General features: G+C 37.4%; 1 protein-coding gene across 8 annotated transcripts in view; it reads left to right on the plus strand.

Moving 5' to 3' along the window:
• CREB5 (cAMP responsive element binding protein 5) overlaps positions 1-20,831 on the plus strand; it is a 268,806-nt gene that overhangs the window by 47,160 nt on the left and 200,815 nt on the right. For 6 of the 8 annotated variants that reach the window (XR_015797873.1, XM_088150721.1, XM_088150725.1 and 3 more), the window contains exons 2-5: positions 6,981-7,079; positions 8,569-8,696; positions 10,964-11,035; positions 12,151-12,244. Coding sequence is in view for 6 of the 8 variants with exons in the window: in XM_088150721.1 (XP_088006847.1) it covers positions 10,982-11,035; positions 12,151-12,244 (148 nt within the window). In the remaining 2 variants the exon portion in view is untranslated. Of the gene's footprint in view, positions 1-6,980; positions 7,080-8,568; positions 8,697-10,963; positions 11,036-12,150; positions 12,245-20,831 lie in introns of those variants that run through there. The other 2 variants (XM_088150723.1, XM_088150728.1) reach the window with 2 other exon arrangements.

The raw sequence follows: 20,831 nt of genomic DNA on the forward strand, positions 1-20,831 counted from the left end.
ATCAATAAGCAGAAAGTTTGTTGCTAGAGTTAACCAGATCTTAGTTGCAAAACTTGATGACTTTAAATGGCAGCAAAATGATACAGAAAACTCTAATCCTTTGCTGTCATCTAATGGTCATCCAGATTATTGCAAGCCAGCCTTACATATAGCAATTGGTAAATGGAAAGTTTCCTTTAAGTCAAGTGTGACTCCTGAAGACCTCATGGACTCACTGTCATTTTCTTGCAATGAAGCAGAAATGATTTTTTACTGTCTTCTGGGATTTTTTTTTTTTCAGTTTTCCAGTCTCACCCACAGCCCTGAGATTTCCTAGTTATTTTTCACTAAAGTACTAGCCAGGTCTAATCCTGCTAGGCTCTGAGGTCAGTCAAGGACAGCTATTACTTACCCAAATGCTAGCCACATGCTATGGGAGACCTATTCCTTACTTGTGGGTAGTTTTCCAGTCTCAAAGAATCTTTCTTCTACTTCTTTCTCTTGTTTTACATGCTTCCTGATGTTCATTCTCTTGCAGTCTTTTTTTTCTATTTATCTTTCAGACTGACTTGGTCCAATAATATGGCTGGGACAAGAATATGTTGATGGCAAATCTCAATTTTGCCATCACTTTCAAGCACCTGAGATGCATACTACATTTAGGTTGTTTGAGATCTGAACATGGTTTCTAGATCATGACTTGGAATTGTATTATTTATTTATTCATTTATCTATCAAATTTCTAGGCTGCCCAACTCCAAATACTCTGGGTGGTTTGACATATACAAGAGCTATAAAATAATCAATAAAACCCAACTGGTGGACAAAACAACAAAATTCCCTTTCCCGCCAGCAGAGACAAAAACAGAAAAATAGCCCACAAGACCATACTAACCTGCCTGGGGAACAGACAAGTTTTCAATGCTGCTTTAAAGGCTGATAAGATATGGGGTCATAGGAATCTCTGGGGGGTTACTGTTCCAGAGGGTAGGTACAGTGATAGAGAAGGCCCACTTTCTAAGTCCTAGTACATGGAATTGCTTAATTAACAGGACCCAGAGTGAGCCAACTCTGTCAGATCTTACAGGAGAGACATAAACCACAAGATAATTTCTTTCTTTCTTTGACTGATGTCCCACTGCAGTCTCACAACCCTTGGAAGTTTACAAAATGTTCAAAAACAAACAAAGAAAAAATTAAAATATCTATAGTATGATTAAAACAAACATAAACTAAATCATAACATCATGTAACAATAAAAAGTAAAAGATGGCACTAGAATGCTCTCCAGAAAAGCACAGTTTTTAACAACCTCTGAAGGCCATCAAGGAGGGGACTATTCTGATCTCCAAAGAGACACTGTTCCACAGCCCTGCAATTGCCCCTGAGAAGCAGTGCCTTCTAGCTTTGGCTCCCCTCACTCCACAGAGTGTGGGACCATGAAGATTTCCCCCCTCAGTGCTTTAGTAAGTTGGGCCAGTACAGGCTAGAGAAGGTGGTCTTGCAGGTTTAAACTAACACCCTAAGCTGTGCCTGGAGCTGAATCGGTAACCACTGCAGGGCCTACAGCATCAGTGTTACATGCTCCCAATATCAGGAGCAAGTTAACACAGAGACTGCTGACTTCTGGACCAATTGCTATTTCCAAGTAGTCTTTAAAGCAGGCCTCAACTTGGTGCCATTGGCAAAAAACAAAGCAAACAAATAAAAAATCTTATTCTTCAAAAACAGTGATTTGAATATGAAAATTTTAAAAAGATTCAGAGTGTTCCCATAAGAGAATTCTAGATTTCCAACTAATATTGTAATCTGCTATTAAGCTTAGATCTGTTTAAGATATAACTTCTAGTTAGAATTTCTCTGCTCTCTTCTATTCTACATCTATATTCACTAATGGGAAGCTTATAAAAATTTATTCTTATTCTTTAAACACTGGTCCTCTCTTTAATGTATTAACTCCTGCCATATTTTCTGGCCACAAATTCCATAAATTTAATTATGTGCTCTTTCACTCAGTACCTGGTTAATTTATAGAACCTGCTGCTACAAGATGTAGTGATGATCACAAGCCTGACTGGGTTTAAGAGTGAGGTAAGATAAATTCTTGGAAGATAAGGTTTGTCAGTGGCTGTTAATCATGATGGCTATAGGCCATGTTCTGCAGCACCAAAGGCATATGCTGGGGAGCACAAAATGAAGGACTGTTGCATTTGCCTTACTATGGAAAAAGGATATAGAGCTAAATAGAATTATATTCTGATGTAGCAAGGCTCTTCATATTTTCCTATTTGATGTTCTTATAATTAATTCCCTGCAATGCACTTGCTTTCTTTTCATATACGGCTGTCTCGAACTGCCAATTAATGTCTAGATCAGTGTTTCTCAACCTTGGGAACTTTAAGATGTGTGGACTTCAATTCCCAGAATTCCCCAGCCAGCCATGCTGGCTGGGGAATTCTGGGAGTTGAAGTCCACATGTCTTAAAGTTCCCAAGGTTGAGAAACACTGGCTAGATCCTCTAGTAAAAAATGCAGGATGCGTGCTTAAAAGTAGCAGTTAATTTCAGGGACAGACTTTGCACCTATTTGCACCCCTACACTGTACTTTATATGTTCCTTACTGCTTGTGCTTGTAGTTGTTATTTTACTTATTAGGTCTTTCTTGGAAAAATGCATTTATAAGAAAGATTTTTAGATGGCACTCCCTTTTAATACACTCCAATTTGATTGCATTTCCGTATATTGGCACTAAATACATATAATTATATTCAATTTCACCAAAACACTATTGAGAATTTAAATTCCAGCTTTCGATCATGCTAAGTCCTGCTTAGGGAATTCCAAATGTGGAATTATCCCAAGCATCCAGACCCATTTGGAAATATTTTAATATGGGTGACAGGCCCTTAACTATAACAGCCACATGTGTAATAATGAATCCTTCTGTCCACATGTGGAAATCTTGATGCTGGCTGTTTTTAAAACAAACACTTTAGCTGGACAGAAGGAAAATACCATACTCCATTTCATTGCAATGATCCTGAAAATTGGTGGGAGGATTTTCTCAGACAGAGAGAAGCTGGTAACAAAATTTGCCATTAACTCTTTGTCTACTCCATTTTGAACTATGCCTTTCTTTGGGAAATTCTAGAAAATTTGCCATTAATTTGGATTAATGGCCCAAAGAGAGAAGGAACTCTCAAGGAGCATTTAATGTTCTTGAGAGATTAATGAGTTTATTGTGGCATGGATTTTTGTAGGCAATGGCACAAAACAGGTAGTCAGTTAACACCCTGGAAGGCAAAAAGAATTAAAATTAAAGATATTAGAACGCTACCCATGCATACTATACAGTATGTGTAGGGTGAATATGATACAGTACAATGAACATGCATCTTAATTTTAGTGACAGACAAGCTTTATTTTATTAGAATGCTCCCCCCAACTCCAATATATGTCTGTAGGTCATCTTTACATATCAGGCAGGGCAGATCTGATTGACAATATAAATTAAGATGCAAGTGTAGGAGTTATAGTTTTTATCGTTCCAAACTGGCATGAGCTTTCAGCTTAAACATATTCCCTTTCTTTTCACCTTCAAGGCAAGGATTCGTGTTTTCTATATTGTTCCTTTTCTCAAAAGCATTTATCTGTTATTTAAACAAAACACATTCTGGTTGAGATGCCCCAGATGCTAAATATGAAGAGAGTTTGGATGAAACTCATTGCTTGTGTGTGTGCGCGTGCGTGCGTGCGTGTGATCTGGTGGTTTATGGTCACATAATTTGTTCAGATTTGTTAGATCTGAACTGGGATTAGGCCTTCACAAATTATTCTTGGCTGAGTTGGCGAAAACTGGGCTGATAGCCACCCCAGGTTTTATCTCAAACATGTACTTCCTCTAATTTGTTCTCTACTACTGTGTTTATAAGAGGAGATCCCAGTTTCTCGGCCTCTCTGTAGAAAAGAAACTTTCTGAGAAATGCTGGCTAAATTCTCAAAGCTGAAAATTGGGTTGTTCTACTGCTTGTCTCTAGAGTGAGGATAAATACCTGTGGTGATGCATGATGTACATCTGAGTGGAAACCTTCACCTCCCTTCCATATTGCACTAAATGTTGGTTTGTTTAGCAATGGTTAATGAAAGATATTGCAATTGAGTTTGTTTCTGAAATTCTCTAAGCCTAAATGAGAAGAAAATAACTATTTTGGACCAGAGGTTGCCTCTTTATTACATAGATTTGTGTTATAAGAAGGCAGATTCCAACTGAATGTTAGGAAAAAAATCCCTGACAGGAAAAAGCAGTTCAAAAGTACAACCAGGGAAAGAATGGGCCTCCTTTCACTGCATGTCTTCAAGCAGAGGCTGGATAGCCATCTGTCTGGGGGGCTTCAACTGGGACCCCTGCATTGATTAATGATTTAAATGGTCCGTTCTAACTCTATGATTCTATGATTTTTCGCCTCAAACAGCCACAGGGGGATGCTGGTAACATTACAAGAATGGGAGGATCTGATTTTGGAGGGGCTTACTGGAGCATTGGGGGGGGGGGTAGGAACCAAGAGAAAATAAATTCATGAAGGCCAGCATTTTCTCTGTTTTATAAAAGGAAGTGGGGAATCAAACTGCTAACAGTTGAAAATTTCAGTGGCTTGACCTGGGAGTGGGTTTGATGGCTCCAAAGATAGAAGTGAACATAGAGCATAGTCTGGGGTTTCCCACCTCTGCCATAAATGATGACTTACAAACCTTGGTGGCTGGTTTCATGCAACACACTAAATGAAAATCAAACAAAGCAGTAATTGTTTAGAATTTTCCTAGGATACATTATGTAGATAATGAATAGATAATCTGTTATCCTCCATATATTTTGGACTACGACTTGCACAGTCCATTGGCTATGCCGATTAAAGCTTGTAAGAGACAACAACTAAAATTACAAGAAGCACTGCGTTGCCCATCCCTGTTGTACAGAAATACATACTTTCCTGCTCTGTAATATTTGAAGCAGCTCTAAATCAAATATGAACTGTGTCTGTCAGGTGGACTTCCTAGGAAAAATCAGTGCAGAAAAATCCATAGAAACTTCTGTCCACTCATAGTCACATATCTTTCCTGCAAATCCATCTGGATATCACATTCCACTAAAACTTCATATGTTTCTCCATGGTTGGATGAATGAACAGATAAATAGACATAGCAAAAATTGTTGTAAGACTGATCCTCTGACCTACAGTGGAGGTCTGCGCAACAATTAGCCTGTCCTTTATTTTAGGGTTAATCACAAGGTTGAAAACTCGGCAACATTCAGCCAGTTTGAAACTAAGGGCTGAAATGTCACTTTCGAAACAGGGTTAAGAAGGTCGCACAGCTGCAAATAATAATAGCTCGATGAAAATCAGATTCTGACTGCAGCCCACTTCAAGAATAACATTGGAACAGGAAGCAAGCCTGTGTGATATTCTTAGCTGTAAAGCCATATGCATTTTTGCAGATATTTTATTTTGCTGTTTGTTTTAGTTTCCAAGATGGAAAACAGAATGGCCTTTCTTAAGTCTAGTTATTTCACACTGTTCCTTACCAGTGATAGTGCAATGGCGAATTTGTGGTTATCTGTGATATCGAGAAGGGCAGTATGTAAAGCAAGGAGGAAAAATAGTCTCAAAATTATTTCAGGGATGGACATTCCAACAAAGTGGTGATTGCTTCATTTGTTTTTTAGTGTTTCTCTGTGGTCTAGTGGAGTTGCTCAAAAGGTATGCCTATTCTGTTCAAAATCAGAAAAGCAAAATCAAGCTTAATATCGCCCAGAGGTTTATTAAACATAGATACTGCTAAAGAATGGTTTCTTTCCAGCTCCCTTTCTACTTACAGTAAACTAAAGATTCCTACTCCATTTGACTCCATGGACACTTTTGTGCTGTCATTTTGACTTCCTAGTCTATTTTATAGCCATTCGATTTCCTAGGGTCTCCCATCCAATTATTAAAGAGGTTTCACCCATTTAGCTTGGTTAGTCAAGGTGGGTTAGCTACTACCGCTTATCTGACACATCCCCAACTTATTGTGGTGTAATTGGCTCTGTAAATCTCTACATTTTCCTTTATATTAATCTCCTAGCAAATGTGCCCATGGGGAATCAAGGTAGCAGATGAATAGCTCAATTACTACTTCATCAAAATTTGATAATATGTTCTGCTATAGGGCTAGGATTAATTTTTACTGGTGTTATTTAGATGTATTTTAAATATACTCAAATACTCAAATATATCTATCTATGTGCTGATCTGCATCAACTGCCATTAGTGCAAGTATGTATCAGAGACACATCAGAAATGCATGAAAAATAGGTATAGCTAATTTGTGAAGTCAAATGCTTTTTTTCCCCTTTCCAGAGACTGGTGTGAATTAGCCATTAGTACATACCTCTTAACCCAGCAGTTCATAGCACTTAGCTGATACAAGTTCATCTTGTATCAAGCTAAGTAGACATGGTTGAACCAGGATTGTACACAACGGGAAATCTTGGTGTTATAGACTTGGCCTGGAAGGTTTTAAAAAAAATCCCAGGAGGTTGTGAGAAAACATGTACGTATTTTAGCTGAGAAAATTACATGGAAATGTCCATATAATCCCTACAGTCAAGCTCAGTTTGGGAAAATCTTTCTCTTTACCATTTTAAATGATATTAAAATGGACTTCAAAGCAGTTATATGATTGGGCATACATTTACCCATATTCTTTTAATATGAAGGCCCCCCTGTGGCCTGAACTAACCCCCATTTGGAGGGTTAGTTCAGGCCATAGCAGTGCACTCATGTCTTCCTGCATCACCAGACAAAATCATGCCTACATTAACCTCGATAGAAGTTGGCTTAGTGTTGTCCTTATGGTTTTTAATATTTGGGTTCCCTTTATTCATTTATATTGATATATTCTGAAGCAAATGTGTTGGATAATATGGAATGTCATTACTGTATTTTCAATCTCTTCTTCTTGTAGATCAGTCACTTTGAGCCCAGGCAGAAGAACATTTGACCCTCTGCTAAGCTATTTTACCCTGGAGTAGCTTACTCATCTGTATAGTATTCATGCTAAGAGGTAAACAAACCCACCAGAGCAGTTTAAGATGTGTGATTAAATGGAAAGTTATAGTCACCCATTGTGACCTGATAAGCTCAAAACTTCTCACAACAGTAGCAAAAATTTAAAATTAGAAATACATTATGCATATGTTTAACATTGCAGTTCTAAAAATAATAGGCTCAGCTCAATTTAGCTGTGGCAAATATGATTGTATTTATTATTTATTTAGAATATTATAACACCACCTTTCTAACAAGGCAATGTGCAGAAATATTTAAAAATATATTTAAAAAATCACATAGTAATAAGGCAATAAAGCCTTTTAAAGGATAGTAAATATCCTTTAGTATTTCTAAAGGGTAAATTAACATCATTATATGATACCCTTTTTGAAAAGAGAGAGTAAAGACCAGTTGTAGTTTCCAAAGACAGATTTGAGCAACAGTTAAGAGGCTTTCCCTTTTGCCCAACAAGTAGGTTTCTCAAATTTGGGAATTTTTAGATAGGTCTGTCCAGACAGGTTCATAAGAAGATAGGCAGTCCTTCAGAGATCCAGGTTCTATGCCACAGAAGGCTCTAAAGGAGCACCTACAATTTATTAATCTCAGAAGAAATACAATCCTTTCAGAAGAGGCTTAACAATGCATACATTTGAAAAAAATACATATCAAAAAAGGGCAATACTTTTCATAATAATGCATGCAACCATTGTCTTTTGAGGGCTGCTGAGGAGTAGATATGTAGTGGTTGTGCAGCCAATTCCTAGACCCCAAAATCCTGAAGAGAAAATGTTTATAATTTTTTGATACCCCAAATGATGCCTTATAGCAGCAATTCTGACTGCAGAATTCTGGGAGTTGAAGTCCACACTTCTTAAAGTTACTGAGGTTGACAAACACTGCCTTAGAGCGCATGGTATTCTTTGGTTGGTTGTAGCCAGATGGGTAGTGGCAAGATTCTGGAAAACAGGAAAGCATTTGAATATTTCCATATTGCGGGAAATAAGTCGGAAAACTGCTGTAATGGAACTGTCGATGCCCCGCCCCACCCAAGACATCCATATTATAATAATGCAGAAGATGATTTTTATCCTACCTGATTTAAACTTAATGATCTGGGTACAACAGAGATGTAATGCTTGTTTTGTACTTGGTTCTAGGTTCCATGATCATTTAATTAAATAAGGTTACTATGTCTGTTCTTTTATATTCTCTTCACTATATTGCAAATAAAATGAAATACATTTTTTTAAAGTACTGCTTTACTACAATGGGGTATATGTCTATGGATAGGAAAACTGCTCAGTGTGGTTGCTGTTCCTCCACCACTTAAAAAAAAAACAAACAGTTTTATGAATACTTAACATGGCTCTGATTTCACTTCCAGTAACAATATAACTGGCTGCTGCTCAGTTATTTATCCTTTGATCCAAGAAATATTTTTTTTTCTGTGTGGGGTGGATGAAATGACTTTTTTCACCAACATTTCCCTCTTTCTTAAATAGCATTAGTAGAGCAAAGTAAGACCAACGTGGAAACAGTGACGGGCTCTTCCTTGTATACCTTCTTCTTGGTCTACAACTGAAGCATGTAAGCAAGACAGTGTGGTTCCCTCTCCTGATAAATGTAAAATGTAAGTTTCTCAAATTTTTGTCAATGCAAAACATTCCAAAAGTAGAATGGAATAGAAAGCAGTCATTTTGGACTTCTGATAAATAAGTTGTTCCGTGTAATACAAACATATAGCTGTGGCATTCCCTTGGCGGGTCAGCCTATTTCAGAAGGAAACATCTCTGGTTAACTAAAGGCATGAGACAACTGTGGTGAATTTCTCTTGATTATTGGCTCCATGAAGCTGGAAATCAAATAAGAAATTAGCGGTGACTTAACTTCACGAATTGTGACATTGGTATACCTTTCACATGATGTCTTTTAGGACGTAGTCTCTATCCAGCATCTTTCCTTCTCTCATAGACCACATGTTAGCCAATTCCACTGAAGAGTAGGTGAATCTGCTTCAAAGAAAGAAAGAATGGTAGGCTTGCCTTTTGCTGACCTGAGAATGACTTAGGATCGTAAGTAGTCAATTGAGTTGATTCAGTTGACCTATCTGGCATGATTAGTTCGCTGTTTGGTTTGGACATACAACTGTCACTGGATCAGGTAATGAAGATGTTTTTATTCTATGCAAAGGATACTATCAAGAGCTTTTTATAATTTTACAAGCATCAATATGTGCCACTGTAAATCCCCCCTCCCCCTTTTCTAAATCTGTGCTTGGTGAAAATCTCAGAGGCTGGAGTCCCATGGTCCTGTTGCCATGTCAGCTCTTATCTTTTTTAGATGCTAATCAAGGAACTACCAGAGGAGCAAAAAAATCCCCACCCCCACCAGCACTGGCAAGGCAGGCCACAGCATATAAACAGAGAGCAAACCCCATCCCATTTTAGCACTGAAGATGTTACCTAGCTGGATAATGAAACATTTGCAAGAAAAGAACCAAGCCCAGAGAACCCCAAGGACTCCACATATTTTTTTATTGGTTGAAGCAGTCCAAACATTCTGATATTTTCACAGTCAGAGATTGAAATAATTGTAATAACTTCCAACTGAAAGAACATGCCAAGTCATAATTCAGTGAAATATGGGAAGATCCCAACCTGTCTCTGAGAAAAAGAATTTGCTGCATCAGCCAGGACTGTAAATCCTAAAATAGCACGAAGCTACATATGGAAGAGAATATTTTTCATATATTTAATTTGTCTTCTGATTATAACAGAACAATATTACTGTAGAAATGTTTCAAAGTGGACAGAGTGGAAGGACTAAGCTGGACCAAATGGAAAACTGTTGGAAATGGAAAACTAACAAGCTTTAAATTATCATCTTCCATTTCCATGTTCATCTATGTAGATGAACAAAGAGAGACAAAGCACTTTCTAGTCTAAAACATGATAAGCAATTTTCCAACAGTAGCTGAAGGGTTATCTGCAGGCAGACAGACTGTTTCTCAGGCAGAGATTCAGATACTGTATTCAGATACTGTATTCAAAGGCAGACTAGTCTCCCACTCCCCAAATAATTTTCTTTTAAAATTGAAGGACCAACTTAGATTGTCTCCACTAAATTATTCTCAATGAAACAATATTTTTGTTTAAATATCCTGGAATGTGGGAATCATCTTAAATTCAGGGTCATCTTCCTTTCAGGGGAATACAGTATTTATAAGTTAGAATATTGAATTTCCCTTCTGAAGTTCTATAATATTTTGGTGGGAGCAGTTGATATTTTCAACTTTGATTTCTAATTTTTCTGCCCTTAAATTTATTCAGATCTATTTATACATCAGATGTCTTTTGAGAAGTCTATATAAACATACCTGTTAAATTATTTTTTTAAGTTTTATCTTAAGGCATATACTTTTTCCTTTGGGTTTTATCTTCATATATACACTTGTCACCTACTTTTCCTAACAGACATATTTTTACAACTTCCCCTAATAGAATGTGTCTATGTCACACTTTCCCCTAGTATAAATTTTTGTAAACCCTTTCTAATTGGTAAGTCTGCAGTGCAAAATTTAGAAAATGTGGGTATTGGAGTCTAACTGCATTTCAGCTCTTAAGGAAGTTCAAAAAAATTGAATTGGGAAAATTAATGTTAAAATGCAGACTTAAATGCAAACTGACTTGCATTTCTTGAATGTACCTAGGCTATTGTAATATTTATTTTAACTTCCAAGTAAGCATTGGCAGCAGCCATGTGGTTGAAATATATAATCTATCACATCTGGAGAGACCAGATTGGGAAGGCTGGCTTGTATTTTCCATATCTGCTAAAGTTACGGATGACTATATTTATGGGTTTTTTTTCCTTCCTCTTTTTTCTTTTTATGTGTAGATTTATGAAGAATCAAAAATGAATTTGGAACAAGAGAGGCCTTTTGTCTGCAGTGCCCCAGGCTGCTCACAGGTGAGTTAAACCAGCAAGAATATAGCTGTAGCATAGTTCCACCATACTAACATGTATCTAATAATTTCGAATTTTATTGTACCATTTTAAAGTGCTCTTTCCTCTTGCAATTTCATGCCATAAAACACAAATACATAATATATATGGCTATTCTATTCAATGTCAATGGACATGCCTCATAGTAACTCACAAACCTAAGCAAGCTATACCCACAGGATACATTTCTTCATTAAAATGTTTTATTATATTAATGCAACCTAAGTTTTAAACTTGAATAGACTATAAGAGTTATATAACAGTTGCCCTGAAGGAAATATCTGAAAAACGGAACAGTTGATAATGTTGGATAATTATCCTTTCCTGCCTGATGTCCTGGAAGAACTATGCGTGCCAGATAATTCTGAGGAAGATCTCCTCTTCTTCCGTACATAGCATTGCTTTGTCACCTGCCATACTCAATTTGGAAAAAAAATCCCAGGGGATGTTTACAAAAGGATAGTTTCATATGCGTGAAATAGTGTTAAATAATAGGATGTACAGGGTGGTGTGCAAAGGACGCAGTCCCAGCTGAAGTATTGCTTCTGAACCCATGTCTAGACAATCTGCAAAGCTGTTGTGCTTCCCTCCCGGTGCACACAACTGCTTTAATGCTTTGAGGGAGGGTGCTCAGCTTGTGCTAATCTGCTTTGCAAAGTACCACCTTTGCTTCATGCAGACCCATTAAACATTGCCTCACCCATTTGCGGAACTTTTTCCAAATGGATAATAATATCATTAGATAATTTTGAAATATGTTCATATGACTGTATACCCCAAAATGAATTAACAAGTAGCAAGGAGAGACAGAAAAGCAAAAACCAAAGACCAACAAAAGGAAAATGCACTTTAGCGAGCTTTTATCATTATGGGAAATATATTCCTTTCAAATGTAAGATTCAGGCAACAAATGAAGAGAGTTTTCAGTCATAGCTGCTTCTACCATTTGATTCCACCCATTCCTCACATTCCTTCTGTGTCATTTTAATGCCTGGAATATTTTTTTCTAAAAATTAAAAAGTCAATTTCCAGTCATTTATTTCAGCAGCTGAAATTTTTCTTTTGTGTTTTCCTGCTAGCGCTTTCCAACAGAGGACCATCTGATGATTCACAGACACAAACATGAAATGACTTTGAAGTTTCCTTCACTGAAAACAGATAACATGTTATCAGGTGAGCAGATAGGCACGAGAAAGGCAATTAGTTGCCAGTTTTGCTGTTGATAAGGATAAATGTGGCTGCTCTGAGTTGCTTGTTTGATTGTGTGCTAATGAGGCAAATATGATCATTCTCTTGCTGTACTTCATTGCCATGAGTTAGTTCACATTTTCTGGTCCATGGGCAGGGAACTTAAATCAGCAAAGTGGACATAGTCCCAAAATAGTTTAAAAAATAAAAAGTCTGGTCCTCCTCTATATAAATTGGTCATGTGATACTTGGTTGGCTATACTTTGTTACTAGTGTTTGTTTGACAGTGCAACAAATGACTAACAGAGAAACCATTCCCCAAAGCAGTGTTCTTCAACCTTGGCCACTTGAAGTTGTGTGGACTTCAACTCCCAGAATTCCCCAGCCAGCTGCGACAATTCTGGGAGGAAGTCCATACATCTTCAAGTGGCCAGGGCTGAGAAACACTGCCCCAAACATGTTTCCTTCCTCAGGAGCTGTTCACAGGGCAATCTGTGAAAGGACATTTATTTGTCCTCATACTGTAGAATCAGATGTCTTTGGAGTCTGATGATGGACAACAGTGCTGTGGAAGTTGCAAATTAAAGCAGATCAGAATAGGATGAGAGGAGAAATGCCAGTTTTATACTAAAAATCATGACCTTTAACTATGCAGAAAAGAAGCAGGAAACCTCTACACTCTTCCCACTTTGTCTTGCACCGTTTCTATTGTTATGTTTCAATCCTTGCAGCTTCACTGTATCAAATAAACAACAGTTGGAAACTATCTATGTGCAACTGAACAGTGGGTATAGGTTGCTAGGAGCTTATTTATAAAATAATGCATGGAGTACATAATTCTAGAATTGGGGGTCATCCAGTGAAAGTGAGTAGTGGAAAATTCAGAACAACAACCACAACAAACCCTGAAAGACTGTTATCCACAGGATATACTAGATCTATGAAATTGCTAGCACAGTATGGGGTGATGGCCACCAACTTCGATGGCTTCCAGGGGGGATTTTAAACAAATCCCCTTTGAACAGTTACTAGTTATGAAGCCTATATCCTAACTCAAGGATCAGAGGCAGCCTGCAATTGCTTGCGCTTCATGTTCTGCTGGTGGGTTTCTCACAGGCGTCCGGCTCGTCTCTGTGGGAAACAGGACCCTAGACTAGAGAGATTTTTGGTCTAATCCACAAGATGATTTTCTACCTAATCTCTTTCCCCATGTTTGCATGTAACAGATAACTTAGGTCTGAACAAAATCTCCCTAGCTTTGCCATCTGTTTGTGGATAGTGAAAGTGGTGGTGATAGTGGTGGGAAACAAAGTCCAGTTCATATCAATACCACATGAAGTAATATACTTTTCCGCTCTATTTAGCTCCAGATTCTTCACCAAATCCTTTACAAAAAAAAAAAAAAAACCCTTCTGCAGTTGCTATCATACCGGTTTTATACATTAGCTTTTTTTTTTTTTTTTTGGCCACATGTTACTACCCCATTATAACCCTTTTCTAGCCCTGCTGTAGGCTTGAGAGGGCACATTGTACCATCCAGCTGATGTGGCCCTTTCAGAATACTTGCTAGTATTCTGAACCCTTCACCACAATGTCATAGCCCTTCAGCCTAAAGATCAACAATACATTATATTAAAGAACAAGCATTTTCAATATTCATTGGAGTACCAGCTTGGTGTAGTGGTTAAGGCACCAGGCTAGAAACCAGGAAACTGTGAGTTCTAGTCTTGCCTTAGGCATGAAGCCAGCTAGGTGACCTTGGGCTAGTCACTCTCTCTCAGCCCTAGGAAGCAGGCAATGCCAAACCACTTCTGAAAAATCTGCAGAGACTTGTCCAGGCAGTTGCCAGGAGTCAAGACTGACTTGAAGGCACACACACACACATTTTCATTACCACTCTTTCTCCATTCAGTGTAGCCTCTAGCTGCAGTAGACCAGAAACGTTTAAATTTGGGCATTCACTCCAAGCATCTCAAAATTGCTTGTCTTTTTCAGTTGTTTTTCTAACATAAGAGGCAAAATGAGTAACTTTTCCCCTTTAAACCTCCCCCCATCAGTCATTTTATTTTCTCTCCACCCACTCTGATACTACCTGATTACTTGCCATGTGCCCTGCAATCTTCAGATTTTTTTTTTTTTTAATGAAAGGGTGCCCAGCTACATGGTTACTTATCTGTACCATAAGTGCTACCAGCTCCTGAATAAGAACAGTGTTAAAATTTGGCCAATATCTTTATTGGAAACAATCAAACTAATACAAAAGATTTTGTAAGCATTCATGTTTATCAGCACCCTTTATCAGGTGAGATGCTACAAAAAGCAAGAGATGGAGAAACCACAAAATGTCAATAAATTAGATTAGATGTATAACTGTGCACTTCTGGAGTTCTCCAGAGATGATAATTGACTATGGGGAGGTTGGCTGGGATGAAATCTAGTCTCACAGCAACACATCCGAAAATATTGTATATGTGGCATAGACATTTGTTTTTTTTAAAAATAATGTGAAACTAAGTAGAAGAAGGAAAAAAAAAATTGAACTACTGAAATTCCATAGAAACACAGTAACTTCTGCGGCATTCAATTTTAAAGAACATTTGTACTCCCAGAATAATTTAGCAGAGTTATGAGTGGGGTTGAGTAGGAATAACAGTTTTCAAAGGCTATCATTGCTGCTCTCCTGTTATATATTACAATGGGATCACTGAACCAATGCTTACTATGTATTACTTGGGCTGGTTGTATATACTTGGATTTGTTATAAGGCCTGCCTTGGGCTGGATTATGTTTGAAATGCCACAAACCTTTTCTGATTTGGAAGATTGATCACCCTCAACCTGGTGTGGTCCAGAAGAGAAACAGGGTGTTCTGGAGTTCTCTAGAATGTTCTATTTCTGGAACAGAGGGTTTTACATACATCTTGGATTCTGCATTTGCAAAAATTTATTCAGAGCAGAGGAAAGCCAAACTACATATTACAAGATTGGCTCCCGGGAGTTGAGTCAGACTGTTCATCACTTTTAGACAATCACTGAAGGAAACACAGTAAGTAAATTGCCAAAATGCCACAGGTAAACACACATCAGAAGGGAGAAAAGTAATTGTAAAAAGAATAATGTCTTAATACATTTATCCCATAGGGCACCTAATGTATTAGAGCTTAATGAGGTAGTTTCCATTTATTTTAAATATCACAACAGACAATAAGATTGAGTTAAGGAAGGATGCCTATTAGATGTGGATAAACAATATAGAAAATAATTGCCCACCTATTTTTGACATTTACAACTTTACTGCGTTCACTAGGTATAAAGGAACTCAGACCAGGTTAAATCAGTAACTACATAAAACAATATTTTTCAATATTTTAAAACATATTTTTAAAATAAAATTTAAATGCTGCTCATTTTAGAAACCCACATTTTAATTTTTGAATTTCATTAAAAAAACCCTCACTTTTGATCATAGAGACTAATCAGCAGTTTTTAAAAATGCAATTCTTGCCTTGTTTAAAGGCAGCAAAGCAGAAGTTCATGCTGGTAAATTTCATAAATTTACACTTTGCTTTAATCTAAAATCTTTACATTAAAGATAATTGGAACTGTTGAATGAAAATGAGATTAGGAGAATATTTGCAAAACATTGACACAGGGGAATTTGCTGGAGGATATTTTTCCAGAATTGTCTCCAAGTTCATTTCTAATCTTGGTAGTTAGGCATGAAGCAAGCCACGCTGAGTGATCAGTAAGTTTAGCCTGGAGTGTTGGATAAGATCCAGAATCGGTTGGGTTTATTCAGATCTTAGATATAAGAACCACAATCAGTGCAAAGGAAGACTTGGATTTTTCTGTCTCAGTCTCCTGCAGGAACCAGATCTTTTCCTATTGTATAAGTTGAATGTGAAATATGATGGCAATGGCAACAGCAGATAGAAGAACAAACATGCACACACATTCACAACGCTCATGCACAGACACAACCTGCTTACTCCCCACCCATTTTTCCCATATAAACATGCTTACATTTGCCCTGTACAGTTAAAAAAGGGTTCTAAGCAAGGAATTGTCTAAGTTGTGTTTCTTGAAGTGTGGTCCTGGGATCCCTGGAGGTCCCTCAAGATCCTCTCAGGGGTTCCACAGAATCAACTTTTTTTTTTTTTTTGCCAGCCTATGTTGAAAAATAATACAATATTAAAATCCCATCAAACAATTGTGAGAAGCGGTAGCAGCAGCAAATGCATCAGTTTTCATTTTTAATACAGTAAATATTGATAAATATACCTTACAAAAAAAGCTCTTTTGGGAACCTCCAGAATTTTTAAAAGTGGGAAGGGGTTCTGAGAGAAAAAAAAATTAAGAAACACTGGCCTAGGCAGTCGTTTGACAATGTACAGTATTTGACTTAGTTTGCCACAAGCTTAACCTAGTTCAGGGGTGGGGAATCCTATTCTCCAGATGTTTCTTGGCCAAGAATAAGGAATGATGAAGCTTGTAGCCCAGAAGCATCTGGAGGGCTACAGATTCCACACCCTGATTTAGTTTAAGAACAATTTAGTTGGCCTGTTATTTAGGATGCATAGTCTTTTTCAGTTTTTATTTCAATAATTCGTTTCTCTTCTGATAGAGAGATATGGGGGGAAAAGCTGTTTCCTCAAAGAGATGTAATCCCTCAGGAAATCTAAATTCCTTAAGTTTATTCTAAGATTTCTTAATGAAATTTAGAGATGATATATGAGAGGGAGAGGTTTTCCCCTTCAGACATACTCTCCTTTTAGACATTCATTTCTCTTTTTTTCTTCCTTATTTTTGGCAAAGTAGTTTCATGTCATCTGCATCTGAAAAGAATCGTAGCTGTAGTTGCCCTTTAGCAAATTCAGGTGCAGTATTCTTAAACGTACATAAATTCCCCCATCCACCCCCTTTCCCCCCATACAATAGCTACTATCTTCTTTGTTTTCTTCTTTCACTCATTCCAGTCATACGTGTTGTGATCAGGTACTTTTAGAAGTGAATATAAAGAAACCAGTGCTCCAAGGGATCAAAGATCATACAGAAAATCAAAGAGAAAATATTTATCCTTACTTGCCATAACAGACATTAGCAAAGACTCTTTTTCCCCCTTCTCCAATAAGTCCTAATCGAGTCAATGGCAAAGGTCTTCCTTTATGCCAGGAGTGGGCATTCTTCCATCTAACCTACCCCCACCCCCAGCACAAAAGGATATCTGGCTGGCAGTAGCTGTTTTAAAAAAAAAACCACAAGAATGTTTAAACATGGCTTGTTGAATAAACTACAGTTGCTTCATTAAGCATATAATGCTAAGCCACAATGGGTGGACTCACACTTCACACTAAGCCTAAAAGAAGCGACTAGATGCAGGCTTAATGAGGTTGTAAACCAGGCCATATTATCTTTCACAGACATACACATAACATCTCTATCCGTCCACACACAAGGAGAGAAGCACTCCATTCATCTACTCAATCTCTCTCACACATACACGCTCATCAGCAACGCAAATGGCCATGGGAGAAGAAACTGATTCATTTCCATATCCATACCTCCCAGGGCAAATTGCAGGTGCCGGAAGCCTGATCCAAATTGCGATTTTGCTGTTAGAGATGGTTGGCTTTGACTGTTTGGTTCCCATATGGTCAGGACTCTGTTACCAGCAGGAAGATTCCAGCTTTACTTGACTTATCTAAATGGGAGAGCAGGAATACAAATAATGATCATTAATGGTCACTGTGAGAGCTAAAGATAACACTTCTGTTCAGAGAGAACAGCACTGCAGGAGAACACACAGAATTGCAATCTGATTGGTTATAAATTCTGAAATACTGTTCCTCTTGCTCAGAAGCTGACAACTATTTAGATAGCCATTGTTTCATGGAATACTGGAAATGTGTAGCTTCTAGCAGCCTTCATCCTCATCTCTGTGGGAGCTCGACACACATAAATCCAGTCCTAATGGAGCTTTATACTGTATGCCTACAACAGCCCTAGACAAAATCCTGAATTTAAACACACCTCATACTGTCTATAATTTCTCAGTGTGCTGATTATTGCAAAATGCATAAAAATGGAAATGGTATGACAAAAGTGTTCCCATTTATTTATTTATTTATTCATTCATTCATTCATTCATTCATTCATTCATTCATTCATTACAAGCATTTATATGGCTGCTCAACTCAAACCTCAGGACTCAGGGCAGGCCACAGCAAAATAAACAACCAACACAGAAAAAAGAAAACAAAACCATATATCATTAAAATAACCCCAATGTGCAAAATGACAAACTGATGGAATAGATTAAAACATGAGGATATTCCATTCTTTGACTGTGGTTCAATTCAGAAGTAGGTGGGAGGAAGTTTTGGCCAAAGGTTTTGCTAGAATAAAAATAAAGTATCTGATGAATTGAGCTTGAGCTTTTTCTTGTATCTTTATGGATATATCCTTGCAGAGTATTTTTGCAACACTACAGAAATAATTTGTTATTGCCTTATGGGATTATTTTTTGAATGCCCAGATTAGCCTGCAGACTTGTTGATATCCAAATACAGGACTCATCAGGTCCAACTCTCTTAGCTTTCAGGCCCAGATTCTGCCACCTGCTGAGAGCTAAAACTCCAGATATTGAATTTAGCCATTAGTCTACAGTTTTGGTATACCTCCCTGTAGTAGGAGCAATATTTTGGAAGAAGTAGGAGGCAATTGTATGGAAACTTACCACAACAAAATAGCAATCTGTATCCTCCAAATGTTTAGGTCTAAAATGTCCAGAATCAAATGCCATTTGAGCTTAAAGGAATTGAATTCAAAAGCATTGGCCTGTCACCGTCCACACAATAAAGAAAATGGTATCATAACCTTGGAAACTCCCAATTTTTTAGCTTTGAGGTAGCACTTTGGCATGCGTTTTCTAAGGAAGCAACATGACAAGGATACAACAGCCTTCGTACAGCTTAATCATTGTGTGTGGTGCACAGGTGATGCTGTTTCAGACAGTGCATGTTGTAATTGCTTAAACTGATGAGTGAAAACTTGTTTCTTTTGCTGTGGAACAGTTTTATCCACCCATACCTGGAGAAATCGCATATCTCATAAATTTTAAACGAAGATGCCTGTTATGTGCACCCTCTAACTGAATTGGTGTAACCTTAGTGCAGAATGTCCATATTGTAAATGATAGATAAAAGTAAACTTGCTTGAAGTTGGACACAGGTTTGATTATATCTGGGGTTAGTTGTGCGGTAAGTCAGTCATCGCATATTTGAAGGAGTCCTCTTGTTCTCAACAACATGTACTTTGGTGATCATTCTCCCTTCATGTTTTTTGGGGCACCTATATAAAAAAACACAGCTGCCTGGGATACACATTGTCTAATCTGTTTGAGTAATGATGTGACAAATAGGGTGAAATAAAAACTTTGTCAAAATAATAAAGGAAAAGAAAGTGAGAGTGATTTGAACCCCTCTGTGGTGCAATAGGGCAGCCTTTGTTTAAGAACTCCGATTACTTTTATTCTTCTGATTTTGTTATCATTGCATGGAAGTGAAACGTGTCTAACATATAACTTCAGTGGAGCTCTCCAGCTGAACAAGCCAAATTCCTGTTATTAAATGTGCAGCAGACTAAACACTTGTGTTAAATATCAGGCATCAAATTACACCATTTGGATCTCTGCTTGTCACATATCTACACTGTAGATTAATCACATTTGTTATGGTTTAGTTTGAAAGGCTTTGGATTTCTTTTTTAAAGTAAAACAAAAGTTTTCCATATCAATCTCTGAAGTTGTTTTGTTGTTGTCCTTGCCAATCAGTATTGAAAAAGAGATGATGATGATTTTTTGGCCTGCCAAGTAGCATTTGAAACTTCATACAATATTCTGATTTAACAATTCTGGTCTAAAACTGAAATAATAAAATAATAGTGTGTTTTTCCAAGGCTTCTGTGCAAGCAATCCACTGAGCTGAAAGCTTAGGAGGTTTTCCCCTCCTTTTTCATTTTACGTATGTATTTTATTTTTAATACATCCAGAACACTCTGCTGCTTTCTTTAAAAAAATCTAAGCCAACCTGTGAAGCATTGTTTGAATTCCTTTAGTGCAAATGGTTTCTAGTACTCTTTAATTTTGGATACATTGCAGAAAGTAGAATTTTTAACACAGTATAATTCTTTTCAGGTTATCTATATTTGGTTCATGTTTCCTGGCTTGCTGTGACATCACAACAGCTGAACCAATGAAGGCCATAGTGTCCCCAAGTATAATGTTCTACTTGTAGGATTAATGCATGCACATGTGTCTATGTGTTGTATATAAGTGAATTAGGGTAATCAGGTTTTACTAACTTCATGGACATGACCATATTAAAAACAAGAAGATACAACAGGAGGAAATATGCAGATATTGTGAGGGTTACATTGCTAATTGACAATTCTGGAGCTCCAACACATCTGGAGGACACCAATTTGGGTAAACCTCCTGTTGAAAATATCTTCATCTATGTTATTGCCCTACATACAAGCATTCTCCTAAAAATGAAGACCACCTCTGTATGGTA

Source organism: Python bivittatus, unplaced genomic scaffold (assembly GCF_059951505.1).
Source record: "Python bivittatus isolate LINGU-HERP-01145 unplaced genomic scaffold, Pbiv_v1 ctg000610_np1212, whole genome shotgun sequence".
NCBI lineage: Eukaryota > Metazoa > Chordata > Lepidosauria > Squamata > Pythonidae > Python > Python bivittatus.